This window comes from Gopherus evgoodei, chromosome 3, assembly GCF_007399415.2.
Source record: "Gopherus evgoodei ecotype Sinaloan lineage chromosome 3, rGopEvg1_v1.p, whole genome shotgun sequence".
Taxonomy (NCBI): domain Eukaryota; kingdom Metazoa; phylum Chordata; order Testudines; family Testudinidae; genus Gopherus; species Gopherus evgoodei.
Genome location: NC_044324.1, coordinates 223,808,092 through 223,828,610, shown reverse-complemented (window position 1 = coordinate 223,828,610; position 20,519 = coordinate 223,808,092). Strand labels below are relative to the sequence as shown.

Genomic DNA, 20,519 nt, shown 5'->3' with positions numbered 1-20,519 from the left:
ACCTCCTGTCGGAGGAATTGCTCGTGAGAGGGGTCCCTGAAGAGGGACGAGAGTGGGGGGCGGGAGGGAGGAAAAGATACAAACTGCAGACGGTATCCCGTCTGCACCGTGCGTAATACCCAGCGGTCGGATGTTATCCGGGACCACGCCTGGAGGAAAAACGAAAGGCGGTTGGAAAACGGGGGGGAAGGATCCATGGGGGATACTGGTACTACGCCCTCGGGCGCACCTTCAAAACGAAAGGTTTGGGTCCAGGTGGGGCTTTAGAGGAGCTTTGGTTTTGCCCCCCTTGATTGCCCGATGGCCTGCGCCTGCCATTTCTGCTGCGGCGCCTACTAAGGTCCTGCCACTGGCGGAACTGGGGGTACGGTCGACGCTGCTGCTGTTGCTGCGGCTGGAAGGGTCTGCGTTGCGTCCCAGGCGTGTGCATTCCAAGGGAGCGCATAATGACACGAATGTCCTTAAGACTTTTCAGTCTGGGGTCTGTCTTCTCCGAGAACAGGCCCTGGCCTTCGAACGGGAGGTCCTGGATGGTGTATTGGAGCTCCGGTAGAAGGCCAGAAACCTGAAGCCAGGAGATGCGGCGCATCGTCACCCCCGAGGCGAGGGTACGGGCAGCCGAGTCCGCAGCGTCCAAGGAGGCCTGCAACGAGGTTCGTGCAACCTTCTTGCCCTCGTCAAGAATTGCCGCAGCAGCTCTTTGAACTTATCCGCTGCCACCCAAGAGTTAAAGGCGTAGCGGCTAAGAAGGGCTTGCTGATTGGAAACTCTGAGCTGCAGGGCCCCCGCCGAATAAACCTTGCGGCCGAGGAGGTCCATACGCCTGGCCTCCTTGGATCTGGGGGCTGGGGCTTCCTGCCCATGACGCTCCCTCTCGTTCACCGACTGTACCACCAGGGAGCATGGTGTCGGGTGAATATGGAGGTACTCATAGCCCTTGGAGGGGGCCATGTACTTCCTTTCGACGCCCCGTGCAGTAGGGGGGATGGAGTCCGGCGATTGCCAGATCGTATTGGCGTTGGCCTGGATCGTCCGAATAAAGGGTAGGGCGACCCTGGTGGGAGCATCGGAGGAGAGGATGCTGACGACGGGGTCCTCGATCTCAGAGACCTCCTCAGCTTGCAGGCTCAAATTCTGTGCTACTCGCCTGAGGAGGTCCTGATGTGCCCTGAGATCTAGCGGAGGAAGGCTATTAGAGGAAGTGCCAGCCACCGCCTCATCGGGAGAAGACGATGAAGAGACCCCCGGCAAGAGAGTGTCCAGTGGGGGGTCCGCCTCAGCCCTCGCCTCTGGCTCAGGAGGGAGATCAGGGTCTTGTTGCTTTGACCCGTCCTCCCCATCCAGGGAGGGAGGGGGGCGAGACAACGACGCCTCCGGCGCCCTGTGCTCTGCTGTTGCAGGCCTAGGAGGAAGCTGTTGGGGGCCCTGGGCTTGGTGATACGCCCAGGGTGTCCAGAACCCCCACTGCTGCGGACCCTGGTCCTGTTGCGGAGGGTCTTGAAAAAGGGCCGCTTGTCTGTCAGTGCCCAGCGCATATACACTGTCCGCCTGCGATGACACCGACGGTTGTCTGGAAGGCTATGGAGGGGCCGATCGCGGCTGGTAAGAGTCTCCGCGTCCTGGCGCCGGAGATGTTCTCGGTGCCGGGGACTGGTACCGGTAGTCATACCGGTGCCGGGATCGGGACCGGGGTCTGTCTTGGACTCAGTGCCGGGATCGGGACCGGTACCGGCCGCTGACTCGGTGCCGGGATCGGGACCGGGACCTGCGACCGACGCGGTGTCGGGAAGTCGACCGGGACCGGGACCTGCCACCAGCTCGGTGCCGGGAGGTCGACCGGGGCGCTGATCGACGGCGGGACTGGCTCCTAGAGTCCCTGTGCCGGTATCGGTGGCTGGAACCAGACCGTGACCGTCTGGAGGCCGATCGGTGCCGCGAGTACGACCGGTACCACCGAGGGGAGCGGTGCCGGGACTGCGAGCGGCGGCGGGATCTTGAGAGACCATGGTGTCGGGACCTCGACAGCGAGCATGAGTCCCGAGATGGCGCTCTCATCATAGGTTTGCCCGTGGACGCTACCCGCACCGGAGGTACCGGGGGTGGAGGCTGAGTTGACTCAGTCAGGGCAATGAGGTCCCACGCCGAGGCGAAGGTCTCCGGCGTCGATGGGACCAATAGCTCAACTCCAGATCTTATGGGGGAGCTCGGCGGGACTGGACTCGACGGACCCTCCGGGCCCGGAGTCGACGGTGCCGGTAGCGCCGCAGCAGATGTCGGTGCTGGGCGCTCCACTCGAGTCTGTCTGGATGGAGTTGCAGACTTCAAGGGTCTTGCTTCTGCACCCGGTGCCGGGGAAGGTCGGTGCCAGGGAGTCTTTCCGGTGCCAGCGCGATCCGGTGCCGGTGTCGAGGTAACGGCCTGCGAAGCTGCCGGGTCGAGTGCCGCTTCCATGAGGAGAGTCCTAAGTCTCTGGTCTCTCTCCTTCTTTGTTCTAGGCTTAAAAGCCTTACAAATGCGGCACTTGTCCGATCTGTGCGATTCCCCCAGGCACTTTAGACACGTGTCGTGAGGGTCGCTGGTCGGCATCGGCTTCTTACAGGCCGCACATTGCTTGAAGCCCGGCGAACCAGGCATGAGCCCGGTGCCGGGCGCCGGGAAGGGCTACGGCCCAAACCGGCTAACAAATATCTACAAATATTATTTACACTATTAACTATACAACTAACTACACTTAACTACTAATTACAACTATCAACCGTTAGAACAAGGAGAGCTAGGGACGTGGAGGACAGCTATGCCGCGCTCCACAGTTCCAACGACCGACACGGCGGTAAGAAGGAACTGAGGAGTGGGTGGGCCGGCAGGGGTATATATCAGGTGCCATGGCGGCGCCACTCTAGGGGGCGACCTGCCGGCCCACTGGAGTTGCTAGGGTAAAAAGTTTCCGACGAACGTGCACGCACGGCACGCACACCTAACTGGAATGGATGTGAGCAATCACTTGAAGAAGAACATGCCGCTTCTACGCTGAGCTGCATGCAATTCTAGGAGGGTCCGCCACCAGTACCCCACCCCTGTCCGTGGATTCCGAGGTGGGGGTGGTAATCTCAGCCTTGGCTGAGGATTCTGCGGATGGGGAAGATGAGGAGGAGGAAGAGGAGGACGAGCTTGCAGAGAGCACACAGCACTCCGTTCTCCCCAACAGCCAGGAGCTTTTTATCACCCTGAAGGAATTACCCTCTGAGCCCTCTCAAGCCACAATCCCACACAATGAAGCCATGGAAGGGACCTCTGGTGAGTGTACCTTTGTAAATATAAAGCATGTTTTAAAAGCAAGCGTTTTTTAATGATTAATTTGCCCTGAGGACTTGGGATGCATTCACGGCTAGTACAGTTATTGGAAAAGTCTGTTAACGTGTCTGGGGATGGAGTGGAAATCCTCCAGGGACATCTCCGTGAAGCTCTCCTGGAAGTACTCCAAAAGCCTTTGCAGAAGATTTCTGGGCAGGGCAGCCTTATTCTGTCCTCCATGGTAGGACACTGGACCATGCCATGCATGTAGCAAGTAATCTGGTATCACTGCATGACAAAGCCTAGCTGCGTATGGTCCCGGTGTTTGCTGGTATTCAAGCAACATCCGTTCTTTATCTCGCTGTGTTATCCTCAGGAGAGTGATATTGTTCATGGTAACCTGGTTGAAATTCAGGAATTTAAGTAAGGGACAGAGATGGCCTTCCTACTGGGCTGTTTGCCTGTTGCTTAAAAGAAATCCTTCCTTGCAGGTAGCCAACCGGTGGGGGAGGGGGGAGGGGGGATTGGCGCTGAGCTTTTTCGCGTTTGGCTAGCAGTGATCTTCCATGATACCAGCCACGCAGTGGGGGAAGGGGTAAAGCAATCATCCAAGAGAATTGGATGGCGGGGTGGTTTCTGCTGCTGCATGTTAACAGGAAAGAAGCAGCACTGAACGGGCTTTGCTTGCTATTTGGGAAAGGAGGGCGCTGGATATATGAAGGCTGCAGAAGACAATGGCTTACCATGGCCGCATGCAAGCCGAATTCTGCTGCCCGGACCTGCATCTGTGAGATCTCTAACACCAGAGCCGCAGGCACTCAATATTAAGATGCAAAATGCGACCTTGTAGTGAAATCACATGTGCTATGTAAGGTGAATAGTGTTGTTCACCATGAAAGAGTATAACCATTGTTCTGTAAAAGGTATCTTTTTAAATACTTCTCTCCCTTTTTTACCTCCCTCATGCAGCTGCAAATTTTTCAAGCCTCCCTACTCCATCCCAAAGACTCTCTCAGATAAGGTGGCGGAAAAAAAAGACGCGACATGAAATGTTCTCAGAAATCATGGAAGTGACCCGCAATGAATGAGCCCATCTAAATGAGAGGAAGGACACGGTATCAAATTACAGGAAAGATGCCAGTGAACATGAGGACAGGAGGGACGCTCGAGATGAGAGGTGGCGGCAGGAAGATCAGAAGTGTAGGCAGGAAGATCAGAGGAGGCATGACGCAACGCTGGGGCTGCTGCGTGATCAAACTGACATGCTCCAGCATCTGGTGGAGCTTCAGGAACAGCAGCAGGGTCACAGAGTGCCGCTGCAGCCCCTGTGTAACCACCCTCACACCTTACCATGTTCCACATCCTCCTCACCCGGCCGTGTAAGAACGCGTGGGGGGAGGCTCTGTGCACCCGCCCACTCCACCCCCATGGACAGCCCAACCAAAAGGCTGTCATTACTTTGAAATTTTTTTAGTGGCCTTTTCCTTCCCATCTGTCCTCCCAAACCACACCCGGGCTACCTTGTCAGTTCTCTCCCTCTTTTTATAATGAATTAATAAAGAATACATGATTTTTAAACGCTAGTGACTTTATTTCCTTAAGCAAGCTGTAATTGAAGCGGGAGGGTGGGTTGCTTACAGGGAATAAGTCAATCAAGGGGTGGGGGGTTCATCAAGGGGAAATAAACACAGCAGTCAGACAGAACCCTGGCCTTTGATGAAACTCGTTTTCAAATGTGCACCGCTTCCTGGTGTGCTCTTCTAATCGCCCTGGTGTCTGGCTGCACGTAATCAGCGGCCAGGTGATTTGTTTCAGCCTCTCACCCCACCATAAAGGTCTCCCCCTTACTCTCACACAGATTGTGGAGCACACAGCAAGCAGCAATAACAATGGGGACATTGGTTTGGCTGAGGTCTGAGCGAGTCAGTAATGTGCGCCAGCGCACCTTTAAACGGCCAAATGCACATTCTACCACCATTCTGCACTTGGTCAGCCTGTAGTTGAACAGCTCCTGACTAATGTCCAGGCTGCCTGTGTATGGCTTCATGAGCCATGGCATCAAGGGGTAGGCTGAGTCCCCCAGGATAACTACAGGCATTTCAACATCCCCAACTGTTATTTTCTGGTCTGGGAAGTAATTCTCTTGCTGGAGCCGTTTAAACAGAGTAATGTTCCTGAAGATGCCAGCGTCATGAACTCTTCCCGGCCATTCCACGTGGGATGTTGGTGAAATGTCCCTTGTGATCCACCAGTGCTTGCAGCACCACTGAAAAGTACCCCTTGCGGTTTATGTACTGGGTGCCCTGGAGCTCCGGTGCCAAGATAGGGATATGGGTTCCATCTATCGCCCCCCCACAGTTAGGGAATCCCATTGCAGCAAAGCCATCCACTATGACCTGCACATTTCCCAGAGCCACTGCCTTTCGTAGCAGCAGCTTAATGATTGCTTTGGCTACTTGCATCACAGCAGCCCCCACAGTAGATTTTCCCACTCCAAATTGATTCCCGACTGACCGGTAGCTGTCTGGCGTTGCAAGCTTCCAGAGGGCTATTGCCACTCGCTTCTCAACTGTGAGGGCTGCTCTCATCTTGGTACTCTGGCGTTTCAGGGCAGGGGAAAGCAAGTCACAAAGTTCCATGAAAGTGCCCTTAACGCATGCGAAAGTTTCACAGCCACTGGGAATCGTCCCACACCTGCAAAACTATGCGGTCCCACCAGTCTGTGCTTGCTTCCCAGGCCCAAAATCAGCGTTCAATGGCTAGAACCTGCCCCATTACCAGCAGGATCTCCAAAGCGCAGGGGCCTGCGGTTTGAGAGAATTCTGTGTCCATGTCTTTATCATTCTCGTCTCCGTGTTGTTGTAGCTGCCTCCTCCTCGCCTGGTTTTGCAGGTCCTGGTTCAGCATAGACTGCACGATAATGCGCGAGGTGTTTACAACGTCCATGATTGCGGTATTGATCTGAGCAGGGTCCATGCTTGCTGTGCTATGGCGTTTGCTTTCAGTTCACCCAGGAAAAAAAGGCGCGAAACGGTTGTCTGCTGCTTTCACGGAGGGAGGTGTGAGGCTGTACCCAGAACCACTCGTGATTATGTTTTTTGCCCCATCAGGCACTGGGATCTCAACCCAGAATTCCAAGGGGGCGGGGGAGACTGCGGGAACTGTGGGATAGCTACCAACAGTGCAACGCTCCAGAAATTGACACTAGCCTCGGTACATGGGTGCACACCGCTGAATTAATGTGCTTAGTGTGGCCGCATGCATTTGACTTTATACAATCTGTTTTAAAAAAATGGTTTCTGTAAAATGAGAATAATTCCATAGTGTAGACATACCCTCAAAAGCATTCTTCTCTCTTCTCCAAAACATATTCTAAGTCTAGTAAAGCGGTCAAAGAGGCAGGGAGCCCTCTGCAAAAACCTTTAGTTCCTAAGAGTTTTACCTGACTCTGCTGGCAGAATGATCCTGAAGGTGATGGGGCTCTGCATGGGTGTCAGGATGTGACTGCAGGATCAGGAGGTTAATAGGATGGAGTCAAGAGACAAAGGGCTTGATTCTCAACTACATTAAAGTGGGTGTGCTCTTATTTACACATCCCAAGTAACCACATTGTAATGAAATGTCTTGGAATACTGCACATTTAACAGATGTTTTTAGCAGAGAATGTGTACAAACTGCTCATATGCATAAACATTTCTATTGATTTGATATGGATGTGTTTAAGCAAGCAGAGAGAAATAACTACTGCAATAATCTGCAACCCAGAAAAGCAACAGTTTATATCCACAGACAAATTCTTACCTATAGTGACTTTGTAGGCATTAAACATTTTATAATCAACCAGTCAATCGGTTTGTGATACTAGTAAATATTATTTGGGTATATAAACAAACTTGTGACATACCTCTGCAAGCTAAGAAAAACTGGCTTGTGCCTTGGGGTTTAAAAAAAATTTCTTTTGCTTCTTTACAGATGTTTAAAGAGGGCCTGCAAATTTTTTGTAGAATCAAACAAAACTTTTTTCTGCTTGTTTAGAATAATAAAATACCAGGAATCTCAAGCCTGATCATCCCTGGTTTTTGCTGTAGAATTCATGAAAGTGTTAAGAGATGTGGACTGTGAACAATCTCGGCCCTTGCTTGACAGGGCAAGAATGCTGAATCTTTCACAAAGGCAACTTTTCTCTTGAGTGTTTCTAAAGCATTTGAATTAAATGTGAATTATCAAAACCAGAGAGAGATAAAGAGTCAGAATAAAAATAGCTTCCTTTCCCAATTAATCAGATTGTACTTGAATGGTATTTCTGATGTCAAAACAATAACAGACGTTCATGTCACGCACAGCCTCCAGGAGGAGGAAGGGAAAAAAAGGTAGCCAAGTTTCTAACAAACAAATATATTTACTGATTTTTAAAAAACCTTTCAGATCATCTTTACACAACAAAAAGAAGCCTCCTCCCCCAAAAAAGTAAAAATCAATTTTCTCCTCTCTCCAGATCACCTTTAAATGAAAGTATAAACTTTAAGAAAAAATAAATTGGATGAGAGCACAATCCACTTATTTTACATTTGTAATTTCAAGGCAATTGCTAAATGACATGTATTATTCTTATTATTGCAAAAGAGCTCAGACATCTATATTGCATGATTTTTTTATTTTTGTTGCAGTCTTTGTAAACAATAAGGACTTAGAAAAATTGTGGCCAAGACTTTCAGGAGTAACTAGTACTTTTGGGTACCCAATTTGAGACACTTTAGAAGGGGTCTGATTTTCAGACCGTGGATACCCAACGCTTTCTGACAGTAAGGCCTCTAAGATCCTTCAAATTCCCGCCCTTAAAAGACAGACACTCCAAATCACTAGTCACTTTTGAAAATCTTCGCCAGCATTTTTTGCTTTACTTTACTTACCATACTTGGCTGCAATTTCAAAGTCATTAACTGTTAGGCTACCTCCTTTTTCCTTATCTAGAAGGGGGAAAAACAGGGCACGTTTTACAGTGTGCATGTGACGTCAGTTGTAAATGCTGGATGCTAAAACTTCTGGAAATTGGACCACTGAGGGCTGGATCCTGCACTCACTGAAGTGGGAGTTTTGCCACGAACTTCACTGGTGCAGGGTCAGACCTTTATTTAGACGCCTTAATATGGACTGACAAGCTGAACTTCAGGCAGTCATTTTTAATAAACATTTGTTTAGCCTTAATGGGACACTGTCTATTTTTGAAATTTAGTCATTAAAAATAAAAAGGCTGAAAATTGTTTCAGGTCAGACCTCCAAGTCCCTGTGCTTTTTTCCCCAACAATTTTATAGTACCCGATCTTCAAAAAATATCATCACTGTACATTAATATAACCAAGGACACAATTCCTTGTAGCTTTATGAAGAAACTAGATATTTTAAGAGGCACAAACTCTCCCATTAACTACCCTTGCATTACAAAAAAACTCAGAAACAAATGTACCTATTAGGCCAACCTCTGCTGCCCGGTCATAATAATAGGAGAAAGCATAAAAATCCAAATCCTTTACTACTTCTGTTTTATGCACCTTCTTGTAGAGCAGTTCTGCTACTTTGTTAGCACAGGATTCATACAGAGGCTCACCTAAAAGAGAGAGAGAGAGAGAGAGACCCAACAAATCACATATTGGTGATTAACCACCGCTGCCGTTTAATTTCTTTGGGGTCTGCAAGGCCTCTTGTCCCCTTAAGTCAGCAATGCTCTCTAACTTATCAGAGACTATCCATGGAAATAAAGGACCGGGTCCTTTTCCTGATGAAGCCCATGGCAAAACTTATGGGCTTCAGTGGGATCTGGATGGGTCCAAAGTACAGACTAGATCATCAGTGGACAAAAGAGCCCACAGTAAAAATATTGCTGAGCTGCAATGACTCAGGCCATGTCTACACTGCCCGCCAGATCAGCGGTAGTAATCAATCTATCGGAGATCAATTTATGGCGTCTCGTCTAGATGTGATAAATCGATCTCCAAATCGACGCCTGTACTCCACCTCGGCAGGAGGAGTAAGTGGAGTCGAGGGGGGAGCTGCAGCGGTCAACTTGCCGCCATGAGGATGGCCAGGTAAGTCGAACTACGATACTTCGACTTCAGCTACGCGAATAGCATAGCTGAAGCTGCATATCTTAGATCAATTTCCCCCCCCAGTGTAGACCAGCCCTTAGAGAGCTACAATCTCTTTCCTGGGCTTTCTAGTGCTCCAAGGAGAGCACTCCCTGCACTGGGCTGGCAGCATATGCTCTCCAAGGCACTGGTATAACTACACAGCTGGGGTGCTGGGAGGGGGGGATCAAGTCTCTGCTCACTCCCCCCTCCCATTCACTTGAATCAGGTGGGTACTCACAGGTTTGCCCTGCAGAGCCTGCTCCCCCACCTGTGCAGGGAGTGGTGGAATGGCACACCAGTGCAGGGAAATCCAGGGGTTCCCACACCCTCTTTATTCCCCCATGCCAGCACACTGGATGGGCCCCAGTTTGGTCCCAGCTCGGTTACAATAGATCTTTTAGAGAGGATTTGTAGGAATGGTAGGACTGGGAGAATAAGGGTTAGTAATAGGGCTGTCAAGTGATTAACAAAATTAATCCCGATTAATCATGCAATTGCGCTGTTAAACAATATTGGAATACCATTTATTTAAATATTTTTGGATGTTTTCTACATTTTCAAATATGTTGATTTCAATTACAAACACAGAATACAAAGTGTACAGTGCTCACTTTATATTTATTACAAATATTTGCACTTAAAAACCAAAATAGTATTTTTCAATTCACCTCATACAAGTACTGTAATGCAATCTCTTTATTATGAAAGTTGAACTTACAAATGTACAATTATGTACCAGAACACCTGCATTCAAAAACAAAACAATGTAAAATTTTAGAGCCTACAAGTTCACTCAGTCCTACTTCTTGTTCAGCCAGTCACAAAGAGAAACAAGTTTGTTTACATTTGCAGGACATAATGTTGCCCGCTTATTTACAATGTCACCGGAAAGGTGAGAACAGGCATTCACATGGCACTTTCATAGCTGGCATTGCAAGGTATTTACAGGCCAGATATGCTAAACATCCGTATGCCACTTCATGCTTTGGCCACCATTCTAGAGGACATGCTTCCACACTGATGACGCTCATTATAAAAATGTGTTAATTAAATTTGTGACTGAACTCCTTGAGGGAGAACTGTATGTCTCCTTCTCTGTTTTACCCACATTCTGCCATATATTTCATGTTATAGCAGTCTCGGATGATGACCGAGCACATGTTGTTCATTTTAAGAACACTTTCACTGCAGATTTCACAAAATGCAAAGAAGGTACCAATGTGAGATTTCTAAAGATAGCTACAGCACTCGACCCAAGGTTTAAGAATCTGAAGTGCCTCTCAAAATCTGAGAGGGATGAGGTGTGGAGCATGCTATCAGAAGTCTTAAAAGAGCAACACTCTGATGTGGAAACTACTTAACCCAAACCACCAAAAAAGAAAATCAACCTTCTGTTGGTGGCATCTGACTCAGATAATGAAAATGAACATGAGTCGGTCTGCATTGCTTTGGACTGTTATCAAGCAGAACCCATCATCAGCATGGTGGTTAAAGGATGAAGGGGCATATAAATCTTTAGTGCATCTGTTATGTAAATATCTTGAGTTGCCAGCTTCAACAGTGCCTTGAGAACACCCGTTCTCATTTTCAGGTGACGTAAACAAGAAGCAGGCAGCATTATCTCCTGCAAATGTAAACAAACTTGTTTGAGCAATTGGCTGAACAAGAAATAGGACTGAGTGGACTCGTAGGCTTTAAAGGTTTACATTGTTTTGTTCCTCAGTGCAGTTATGTAACAAAAAAAAATCTACATTTGTAAATTCAACTTTCATGATAAAGAGACTGCACTACAGTACTTGTATTTTTCAATTCACCTGATACTGCTTCTTTTATAGTACAAACATTTATAATCAAAAATATAAAGTGAGCGCTATACACTTTGCACACTGCTACCTCGATATAACGCCACCTGATATAACATGAATTTGGATATAACGCAGTAAAGCAGCGCTCCGGGGGGGTGGGCTGCACACTCCGGTGGATCAAAGCAAGTTCAATATAACACAGTTTCACCTATAACGCAGTAAGATTTTTTGGCTCCCAAGGACAGCATTATATCGAGGTAGAGGTGTATTCTGTGTTGTAATTGAAATCAATATCTTTGAAAATGTAGAAAACATCCAAAAATATCTAATAAATGTCAACTGTATTCTATTGTTTAGCAGTACGATTATAACGGTGATTAATTTTTTTAATCACAATTAATTTTTTTGAGTTAATCATGTGAGTTAACTGCAATTAATTGACAGCCCTAGTTAGTAATAAGGGAAAGGTAAGACTGAGTGGCATGTGAATAATTTGAGAAATACTCTTGAGCTCAAATTGAAAATAGGGCCTCAGGCTGGCAAAGAGGCTGTTTCAACTGAGAAGAGCACTCTGGATGAAGAGAAAGGTTTGGGAATATATGACTGAACATCACATTGAGAGACACGACAGGATCTGGGTTTTTTCAGATCCTCTGTACAAAACCTATGCCTGCAAGGCAGGAAATTTGCGGGAAAAGAACAACAGTTTCCACAACGAAAACTCATTCGCTATTGCAAAAAAGGCTAACTTTCTATTTGAAAACCCTGTCAAAAAAGTAGATTCGCTGTGAGCACAAATGGCTTGGAAAAACTTGGACAGACAGACCTCCAGCTTGTGTGAATCAGCCTAGCTCCACAGGTTTCAATAGCAGCAGGCTGATTTGCAACAGCTAGAATCTGGCCCAAAGTGTCTCAACCTGGTTATGCTAAACTTTTTTCTTAGAGTTTCCCACTGTTGCAGGCATGATGGAAGTGCTAGTGTAGACAGGGCCCCAGTGGCTCTTACTGTAAACCATCATGTTATGTAGACATGCTCTGACCTGGGTTTGACAGCATGGTTTTTAAAATGCCATTGACTAACCTACATTAGAGCTCCCCCTATTACACACTGGAGCAGATGGGGTGTGGACGAAGGGAGGAAAATCTCTTGGGTAGGAATAGCCTGAGGTCAAAGCAAAGTTAGACAGTAACAAAACAACTGAATACCTCACACAGACAGATCCAGAAAGTGCATGCTGTTTGTTCTGATTTTAACATGCAAATCTATAAAACAACAGAAAGAAGTTACTATACCTGCCTTCTGCCCTTTAATTCTGTACACTATTTCAGCATGTTCCCACTCACACTGGAAGCCGGGTGATAAACAGGGACTAATTAGCTCCTCTCCTTCCTTTACTGTAATAGAAAGAAATAGATTAAACAGCATTAAGACACATGCTAAGGAATCAACTGCCAATCCCTCCTCCCCGGGCCACAGTTCTGCTTAGCATCCTCCCACCTCCCCAGCAGTTTCTAACCCACTCATGGCCTGAACATCCCCATATCCCCACATGGGCTGGTAATGGCCCATGCCTTCCTTTGACAGCACCACCTTCTGGCCACACCCATCTCGCTGGCAGATGTGCCCAGAGATATGCAATGGTCCCATCTATGGCACAGGCAGGCTGAGAATGGAGAGAGTAGCGAGTGAATGAGCTACTACTTCCCCTTGGAACCTTCCCCCTTCTCCTAAGGCCCACAGAATGGGTTCTGCACCCAGGGGGGCAGGACAAAGTTGCTGGGTGCACGAGGACCTGATGTGAAGTAGAGCATTCCTGCATTCTTGCTACTTTCTGAGGAGCAGGAGCTGGTGGAGGCACCTCCCTTCTGCAGGCAAGAGCAGTGGAGGCAGCCAGTGCACAAGGGGAGGGGCTGGAGAGCGAGCCTGCCCCTGGAATGCCTATTACTGCCCCCCCCCATCTCACACCCCGCCCTGCCCATGCCCCGACACTGGGCTGGTGGCAGCAGGTAGTAGTGTCGGGAGCAGGGTCCAGGCCATTGCAGGGAGAAAACAGCTGGAGCCAGTGAGTGGAGTCAGCCGGTGCAGCCTGGCCACGATCATGGCTGGGCTGTGGGGAGAGAAGGGGGCAGCAGGCCAGGAGAGTGATTGCAAAGGGAGAGGGGAAGCCACACAGGAGAGGAAAGGGGAGGGAAGAAAAGGGGGGGGTGTCACACAAAGAACATGAATCTGCAAAGAGGGGGGCACAGCAAAAAAAAGTTTGGGAACCTCTGGCCCAGAGGATCATTTGGCCTATAAAAAATTATCCTACAAGTCACTGAAATGCAAGAGCTCTGAGCTGGATTACTTACAGGCTTGTCCCTCAATGCCGCCTAAAATTGCAAGCCTTGCTGACATTAACCCGAGTCCCAGGTAACTGTGAAGGAGAAAAGCCTTTGTGAAAGGATACACTTCTACTGGCATCATGATGGGACAAGCGAGTCATGTCTATTTGCAGGACGGTTCCAGCAAATCGTCATGATTCAGCAGCAAATAGCCTGTGTGTGGTTTGAGTGAAGGTTGGCTGTCACTGCCATTAACAACATCTCTCTTCCACAGTCTGACACTAGCAAAATCATTTCTTCTCAAGTGGAGGATAGTGAAGGGACTGAGAGTGAAATCCTGCTCATTCAGATTGCAACTGAATCAGGCCTGACTTCTTTTTTAGGAGGGCTGGGGGGAAGGGGGGTGATGTAGAAAACCAGACTGCTCTGTGTGGCTGAGGAGGAGGAGCCCTCCAGGATCTCCCCTAATGCTCCTCCTACCATCTCCCAACAGCTCCACATTGTCTCAGCTCTTCTTCCAGCCCAGAATAACATCACTCCACAAACATCCCACTAAGCACAAGTTGGAGGGAATCACTGAGACGTGAAACACTCCCTCCGCCCATGGGAACGAGCTCTCCCAACCCCTTCAAGCCAGCAGCAGGGGCCAAATCACACCCTCTATCTGTTGTGCTGCCATTAAAGCGTGTGTCTGACATTCTGTACACTGTCATGGTACCGATGGAATCAGACTGCCTACGCCTTGGAGACAGAATGATCATAATGGTAACTAGCTAAAGGACTCAATTTCCTTCAGCTTTGCACAGGCTAAGTGTTAGGATTTCAGCTGTGGTTTTCAAATGGGCCAAAGGGTTTCAGGCACCCAATGTCAGAAAATAAAAAAAAGCAAACCTAAACTCCAACATAGCAAAGCACAATAAGGAAGAAAATAAGGGAAAGTCTATTTGGCTGTAGCTATATGAGAATAGGTGGTATGATTCCTCCAACTGGACCTTCTTCCCACTGTTAGTGTGTCCATCACTATAATAAACTTGTGTGAATATTAGGAGCAGTAATTTTGCCAAAGTCATTCTCTCCAGTTTTTGTAATAGAGGCAAACACTGTTACTCATGAGATTCTCAATTGCACAAAGCATGTAAATACTTAAAGTTAAGCAATGCATAAAATCACATTCATCCAATAATCGGCTTTCATCTTTACCCGATGCTTTCTCTTCCCCACAACTAACCTGTATGAATACAGTTTGTATGTGTTGTTAAACATTTGAAATGAAGTGATATGGCCAGCTGGTGATGTCCGGAGAGTTATCTATAAGGAGAAACAAAGAAGTCATTGTAAGATTTTTTTTGGAACTTCCAGAAATATCAATGAGTAACAATACGGTATTTGAGCATATGAACAGGTTACCATCTGCACAAAAGTCCTGGCTGGCTGTGGAAATAAGTTATTTACAGACTAGTCTCAGACTAGCCCTGGATCCATTAGAGATGACCAGAACATAAGAACAGGAGCTAAAATAGTGACCTGACACTACAGTCATATCAGCTTAAACATTTATCTTGACACCAAATCAATGCAAATAAGGATTTTAAACAAAATACACTTCTTTCCATGACCTCCATCAATGGACTTCACTCCTAAGCTGCAATGGCCCCTTATTCCACTTCTGAACCCCTTTGGATGAAAAATCAATCCTGCCCATTGCATGGTAATTTTTTATGGAGACAAATGGAAACTACAAAGATTTCAGAGTAGCAGCCGTGTTAGCCTGTATCCGCAAAAAGAACAGGAGTACTTGTGGCACCTTAGAGACTCACACATTTATTTCAGCATGAGCTTTCGAAGAAGTGAGCTGTAGCCCACGAAAGCTTATGCTGAAATAAATGTGTGAGTCTCTAAGGTGCCACAAGTACTCCTGTTCTTTTTACAAAGAGATTGTGATTTTCCTAACCAGAAAGTAGCTCTGGTAAGACTTGTCTTCTCTTGATCACAAATCATTGACACCACCATCATTGTACCATGGCAACTATGAGGAAGAGACCCCAGATTTGTTAAGAGACAAGTAGGAAGCACGCCTTCATGTAACAAACCGCCTCAATCCTTTTGCTAGAAAAGCAGAATGCCTATTCGTTCAAACCAACATTTCCCTGCAGTACGTGTGTTCAGTTTACCTCAGTGATTGGAAGAAATGTCATTTGTGTTGATCCACCTCCTAAATCCAGCATTCCTACACTTCTGTTTCTTGGAGCATTTAAGCTACCTGAAATGCATCATGGGATATAATGAAAGCCATTGTGTGTTCAGTAATAACTCAAATGCATAAAGCAATAAAAACAAACAAATGGCTAAAAAAGAAGGGGGGGGGAATCCGTCCTCCCATAAACAATAAGATATGAACAGCATATACAGTTACAATTAGTTTTCATATAACAGAACGCAAGTCCGTAATTAACTACCTGGATTTTTGCCCAGCTTTAAAAACAAAACTGAAAAGGCAGACTAGTTGAATGGAGTGATAAACTGCACAGAGATAATCTTTCACAGTATGGAAATAATTGTATTTTTCCCCTAAGATCCTTAAACTAAGAAGGAAAGAAAGAAAATACGAAACCACAAACTACAAATATTAGGCCTTGATCCCGCCAAGGCTTAAACACATACTTAACTTTTAGGTACGTGAGTAATCCCTTGGACTTCAAGTCTTTGTAAAATGGGAGCCTTAAATACTGTTCTTCAAAGAGAAATTTAGACCTAGTCTACACTGCCATCTCTTGGGGAGGTTGATTAACTACGTCAACAAACCCCTCCCTTCTGTTCATGTAGGAAATGTCTATTCTACAGCTGCATAGATGCAGTGCTGAAGCTGTGCCACTGTACCATTTGTAGTGCAGACACAGCCTTAGTTACAATCATGTTACCACTATTTTAAGCCATTTTATTTTCTAGCTGTTTAGAAAAAAATATATCCCATGTCTAAATTTTAATTTCACAACACTGAAGCATATGTCTAGATGCACAGGAGCACGCTTAAGATAACACTTCCTGCTTCTTTTTTACATCACCTGAAAGTGAGACCAGGTGGGTTCTGCTTGATAATGATCCAAAGCAGTGCATACTGATGCACCTTCATTTTCACCAAGTCAGATGCCACCACCAGAAGGGTGATTTTCTTTTTTGGCGGTTCAGGTTATGTAGTTTCCACATTGGAGTGTTGCTCTTTTCAGACTTCTGACCTGTTCCACACCTTGTCCTTCTGAGAATCTGAAGTGCCTTCCAAAATCTTAAACCTTGGGTTGAGTGCTGTAGCTATCTTTAGAAATGTCATATTGGTAACTTCTTTGCGTTTCTGCAGTGAAAGTGTTCTTAAAATGAACAACTTATACCTGGTTGTCATCCAAGACTACCATAACATGAAATACATGGCAGAATGCAGGTAAAACTACAGAGCAGGAGACATACTGTTCTCCCCCAAGGAGTTCAGTCACAAATTTAATTGACATTCCTTTAAAAAATAGTGTTATCAGCATGTCTTCTGGAATGGTGGTTAAAGGATGAAGGGACATATGAATCTTTAGTGCATCTGGTATGTAAATATCTTGCAATGCCAATTCCAACAGTGCCATGCGAATGCCTGTTCTCACTTTCAGGTGACATAAAAAAGAAGTGGGCAGCATTATCTCCTGAAAATGTAAACAAACTTGTTTGTCTTAGTGATTGGCTGAACAAGAAGAAATAGGACTGAGTGGACTTGTAAGCGCTAAAGTTTTACATTAATTGCAACTTAAAAAAAAAAATCTCACAATTAATTGTGGTTTTTTTTTTAATTGTTTGACAGCCCTACTAGGGATCATTACCGTGATCTAAACAGATTCTAATATCAATATTCTATGCTTTTCTCTCTATTTCTGTGCAATTGCCAAGAAGATTTAGAGTACCTGAGTTAGAGACTTACCTGGGGCTAATAGTACTCCAGAGATGGAATCACATGCTCTGGTCTCTCAAGAAAAAGGAGCATGTAAAAGCTTAGATATAGGAGGTGAACCCTTGGCACCATGACAGTCAATAAAGCTCCCATAGACTTCAGTGGGGCCAAGATTTCATCCACAGCCAGAGGCGGTTGCTGGCCACCCCAAACCTCCTCACAGCCCACCCATTACATATAAGCTCAAGGGAGGGACACTGTGAAGACAGGAAATCAGGTATCAGGCACAGCTACACACACACATACCTGTTAAAAAGTTGATCGTGATCCAGGCCGAAATTCCTGATAAGAGAACATTCCAGAAAGACATGCCTTTAGACAGTGTCATCTGTCCATGGCAAACAGTGAGTTAAACCATAAATATTTTTCTTGATTTAGATTTTGTGACTGAAGATTTAGGGTTTTTTGTTTTTTTAAATACAGCTGTCTTTTTCAACAGTTTAGCTACAGATTTTAGATTAAACGATCAGCAAATTGGGTCTGTCACCCTACACCAGACTAAATGCAAAAAGACCATCAGTCACATGCCCCCTTTACCAAGTATTTTTTTCTAATGCAACCCTCAAAAGAATGCTTGGTTTAGAATTAGAAATGAAGGGCCAGATCCTCAGCTGGTGTAAATTATCATAGTTCTATTGATCTCAATGGAGCTATGCAGATTTGCACCACCTGAGAATCAGACCCCCAGACTTTAGAAATAACACTTCCATAAAAATCGAAAATCTTAAACGTAAGTTAGGGACCTTAAATGTGGAGAATGTGCTTCGGCAGCCAATATTTATATTACTAAATATCTATAGTGCCTCGGAGCCCCAGACGAGGAGCCCCTGGTGCTAGGTGCTGTACAACCATAGAACAAAAAGACATTCCCTGTTCCAAAGTGCTTATATAACATCCAAGCCAACTGGCTGAGTCCCTCTGCTTGAAGTGGCTGGCAACCACTTTACACATCAAACACATCAGTGGATAAGCCGCAATGGCTTTGTTCTAAAGGTTTCATTTTTTAGCTAAAAGATCAACAAATAAACAATCCTTCATGCTGTAGAGCAGTGGTTCCCAAACTGTTGTTTGTGAACCCCTGGGGGTTCACGAAATGTTACAGGGGGCTTTTGGGAGAAAATTCCCTAATGGTGGACAGAGCTGTCCCTAGTGACCGTGGGCAGCATGGGGCCAGCAGCCTGGAGCCCCTGGACTTCCAAGAGGTAAGCAGATCAAAGCAAGCATCTCTATCACACGGAGGAGATTTAAACTTCAAGACTCCTTATAAGAAATGGAAAGGGAGGTGGATATTTTTTGCAGCTTTTAAAATTAAACAGGCAGCTACTGTTGTTTTTAAAATTATGAAGAACAAGTTTAAGCTTTGTTGTAATGTGCAGTGTTTGCCTGGACTGCTCAAGAGCTGAATGCTTGTGTAGGAGGAACTCTTTGAGTTGGCTTCTTAAATACCTTCCTGCTGTTTCACATCTGATACTCCTCCATGAAACATAGGAGCCTTGTCTTATAACAGGCTCATTCAAAGTGATACAAGCTACAAAAGTGGGATCTTGGAAGAGTGTTGCCATTTTCATAATGTAATAAAAATACTATAATGATAAATAATAATGAATAAAAAAGAGTGTGTAAATAAGCATGTCATAAAAACAAATTTTATATTTCCAACATGATTGCTTTTATATTTTATAATCAGGTAAAGGAGAAAATCCCTGGAAATACTCATTTTTAGGAGGGGGTTCACGAGACTTGACATTTTAGTGAAAGGGGTTCACAGGTTGTTAAAGTTTGGGAACCGCTGCTGTAGAGCGACTCCTGTCTGGCAACAGAGCCACACTGACTGAATTTAATTACACGTAGGACATTTTAAAAAGTTATTCTCTTTTTAAATACTAAGAATTTGGGTTTTTTCATTTTCCTATTTTTCTCTCCCAAGAACTTTGGAGAACTGAAAATGTTGTCCTTTTCCCATTTCATAAACATTGTCTTTTCTATTAATAAAAGAAATTAATAGGCCTAATTAACAACTTAAAATAGTTATCAGTGTTAAAATATCAGCACATCACAGAGAATAGGCCCAGTGCATGTGTTAACTGTTGTTACAGAGCCAAAAAAAACAGAGCTCAAAACATTTTTTTAAATTAAGAAGTGAACAAGGTAGCTATTTTAAAGTTAACTATCTGAACAGCATTAATGACATTATATATTTAGAATTTGGTAGATCTTCCTTAAACATTTATAAAGTTAGATCAAATTTTGGACCCAACCTCAGCATTCTTTTTATTTTAACCTCGTTAATCTCAGTTTGCATTTTCTCTTCCATAACAGTTTTTCAACTTTAATTCACATTTACAGACTATTAAAAAAAAACAACTTTGTACATTTACAGTTAAGAAGTGGACTACATAAACTTGAACTAATACTTTCTACTTAAGGCAATTCAAAGCCAAGATTTTCAAGAATGGGAGCCTAACTTTAGGGTTCCAAGTCTATTTTGGCACCAAAAATGTGGCTTGATTTTCAGAAGTGCTGAACACATAGCTGCTCCCATTGAGTCAACTGGAACTGTTGGGTGCTCAAGCACTTAAATCAATATACTTATTTAAGGAGTCAAACGTTAAGCCTCAAAAGCTTTTTGGTTGGCACAATTTTGGAATACAAATTAAAAACAAACATCGGTCTCATTCTATCAATGAGATCTGCTGGCAGAGATCCACATGCATGTGGATTTCCATTGACATTAGTGGAGATGCATCTTGGACATAAAAGTCTGGACTAGAGGATCCAGCTGCAGGATTGGGGCAATTTTGTCAACTCATTTATACAAAAAAGTGTACATGTGTAAGACTATAAAAACACTGGAAGACTGGAAGGGGGCAAATATAGTGCCCATCTATAAAAAGGGAAATAAAAACAACCCAGGAAACTACAGACCAGTTAGTTTAACTTCTGTGCCAGGGAAGATAATGGAGCAGGTAATTAAAGAAATCATCTGCAAACACT

General features: G+C 45.4%; 1 protein-coding gene across 5 annotated transcripts in view; it reads right to left on the bottom strand.

Moving 5' to 3' along the window:
• ENTPD6 (ectonucleoside triphosphate diphosphohydrolase 6) overlaps nucleotides 1–20,519 on the bottom strand; it is a 38,120-nt gene that overhangs the window by 6,751 nt on the left and 10,850 nt on the right. For 4 of the 5 annotated variants that reach the window (XM_030558260.1, XM_030558264.1, XM_030558263.1 and 1 more), the window contains exons 6-12: nucleotides 17,772–17,807; nucleotides 15,715–15,803; nucleotides 14,772–14,851; nucleotides 13,571–13,635; nucleotides 12,515–12,616; nucleotides 8,756–8,896; nucleotides 8,202–8,258 (exon numbers count right to left, since the gene is read on the bottom strand). In XM_030558260.1, the coding sequence (XP_030414120.1) occupies nucleotides 8,202–8,258; nucleotides 8,756–8,896; nucleotides 12,515–12,616; nucleotides 13,571–13,635; nucleotides 14,772–14,851; nucleotides 15,715–15,803; nucleotides 17,772–17,807 (570 nt within the window). Of the gene's footprint in view, nucleotides 1–8,201; nucleotides 8,259–8,755; nucleotides 8,897–12,514; nucleotides 12,617–13,570; nucleotides 13,636–14,771; nucleotides 14,852–15,714; nucleotides 15,804–17,771; nucleotides 17,808–20,519 lie in introns of those variants that run through there. The other variant, XM_030558265.1, reaches the window with a different exon arrangement.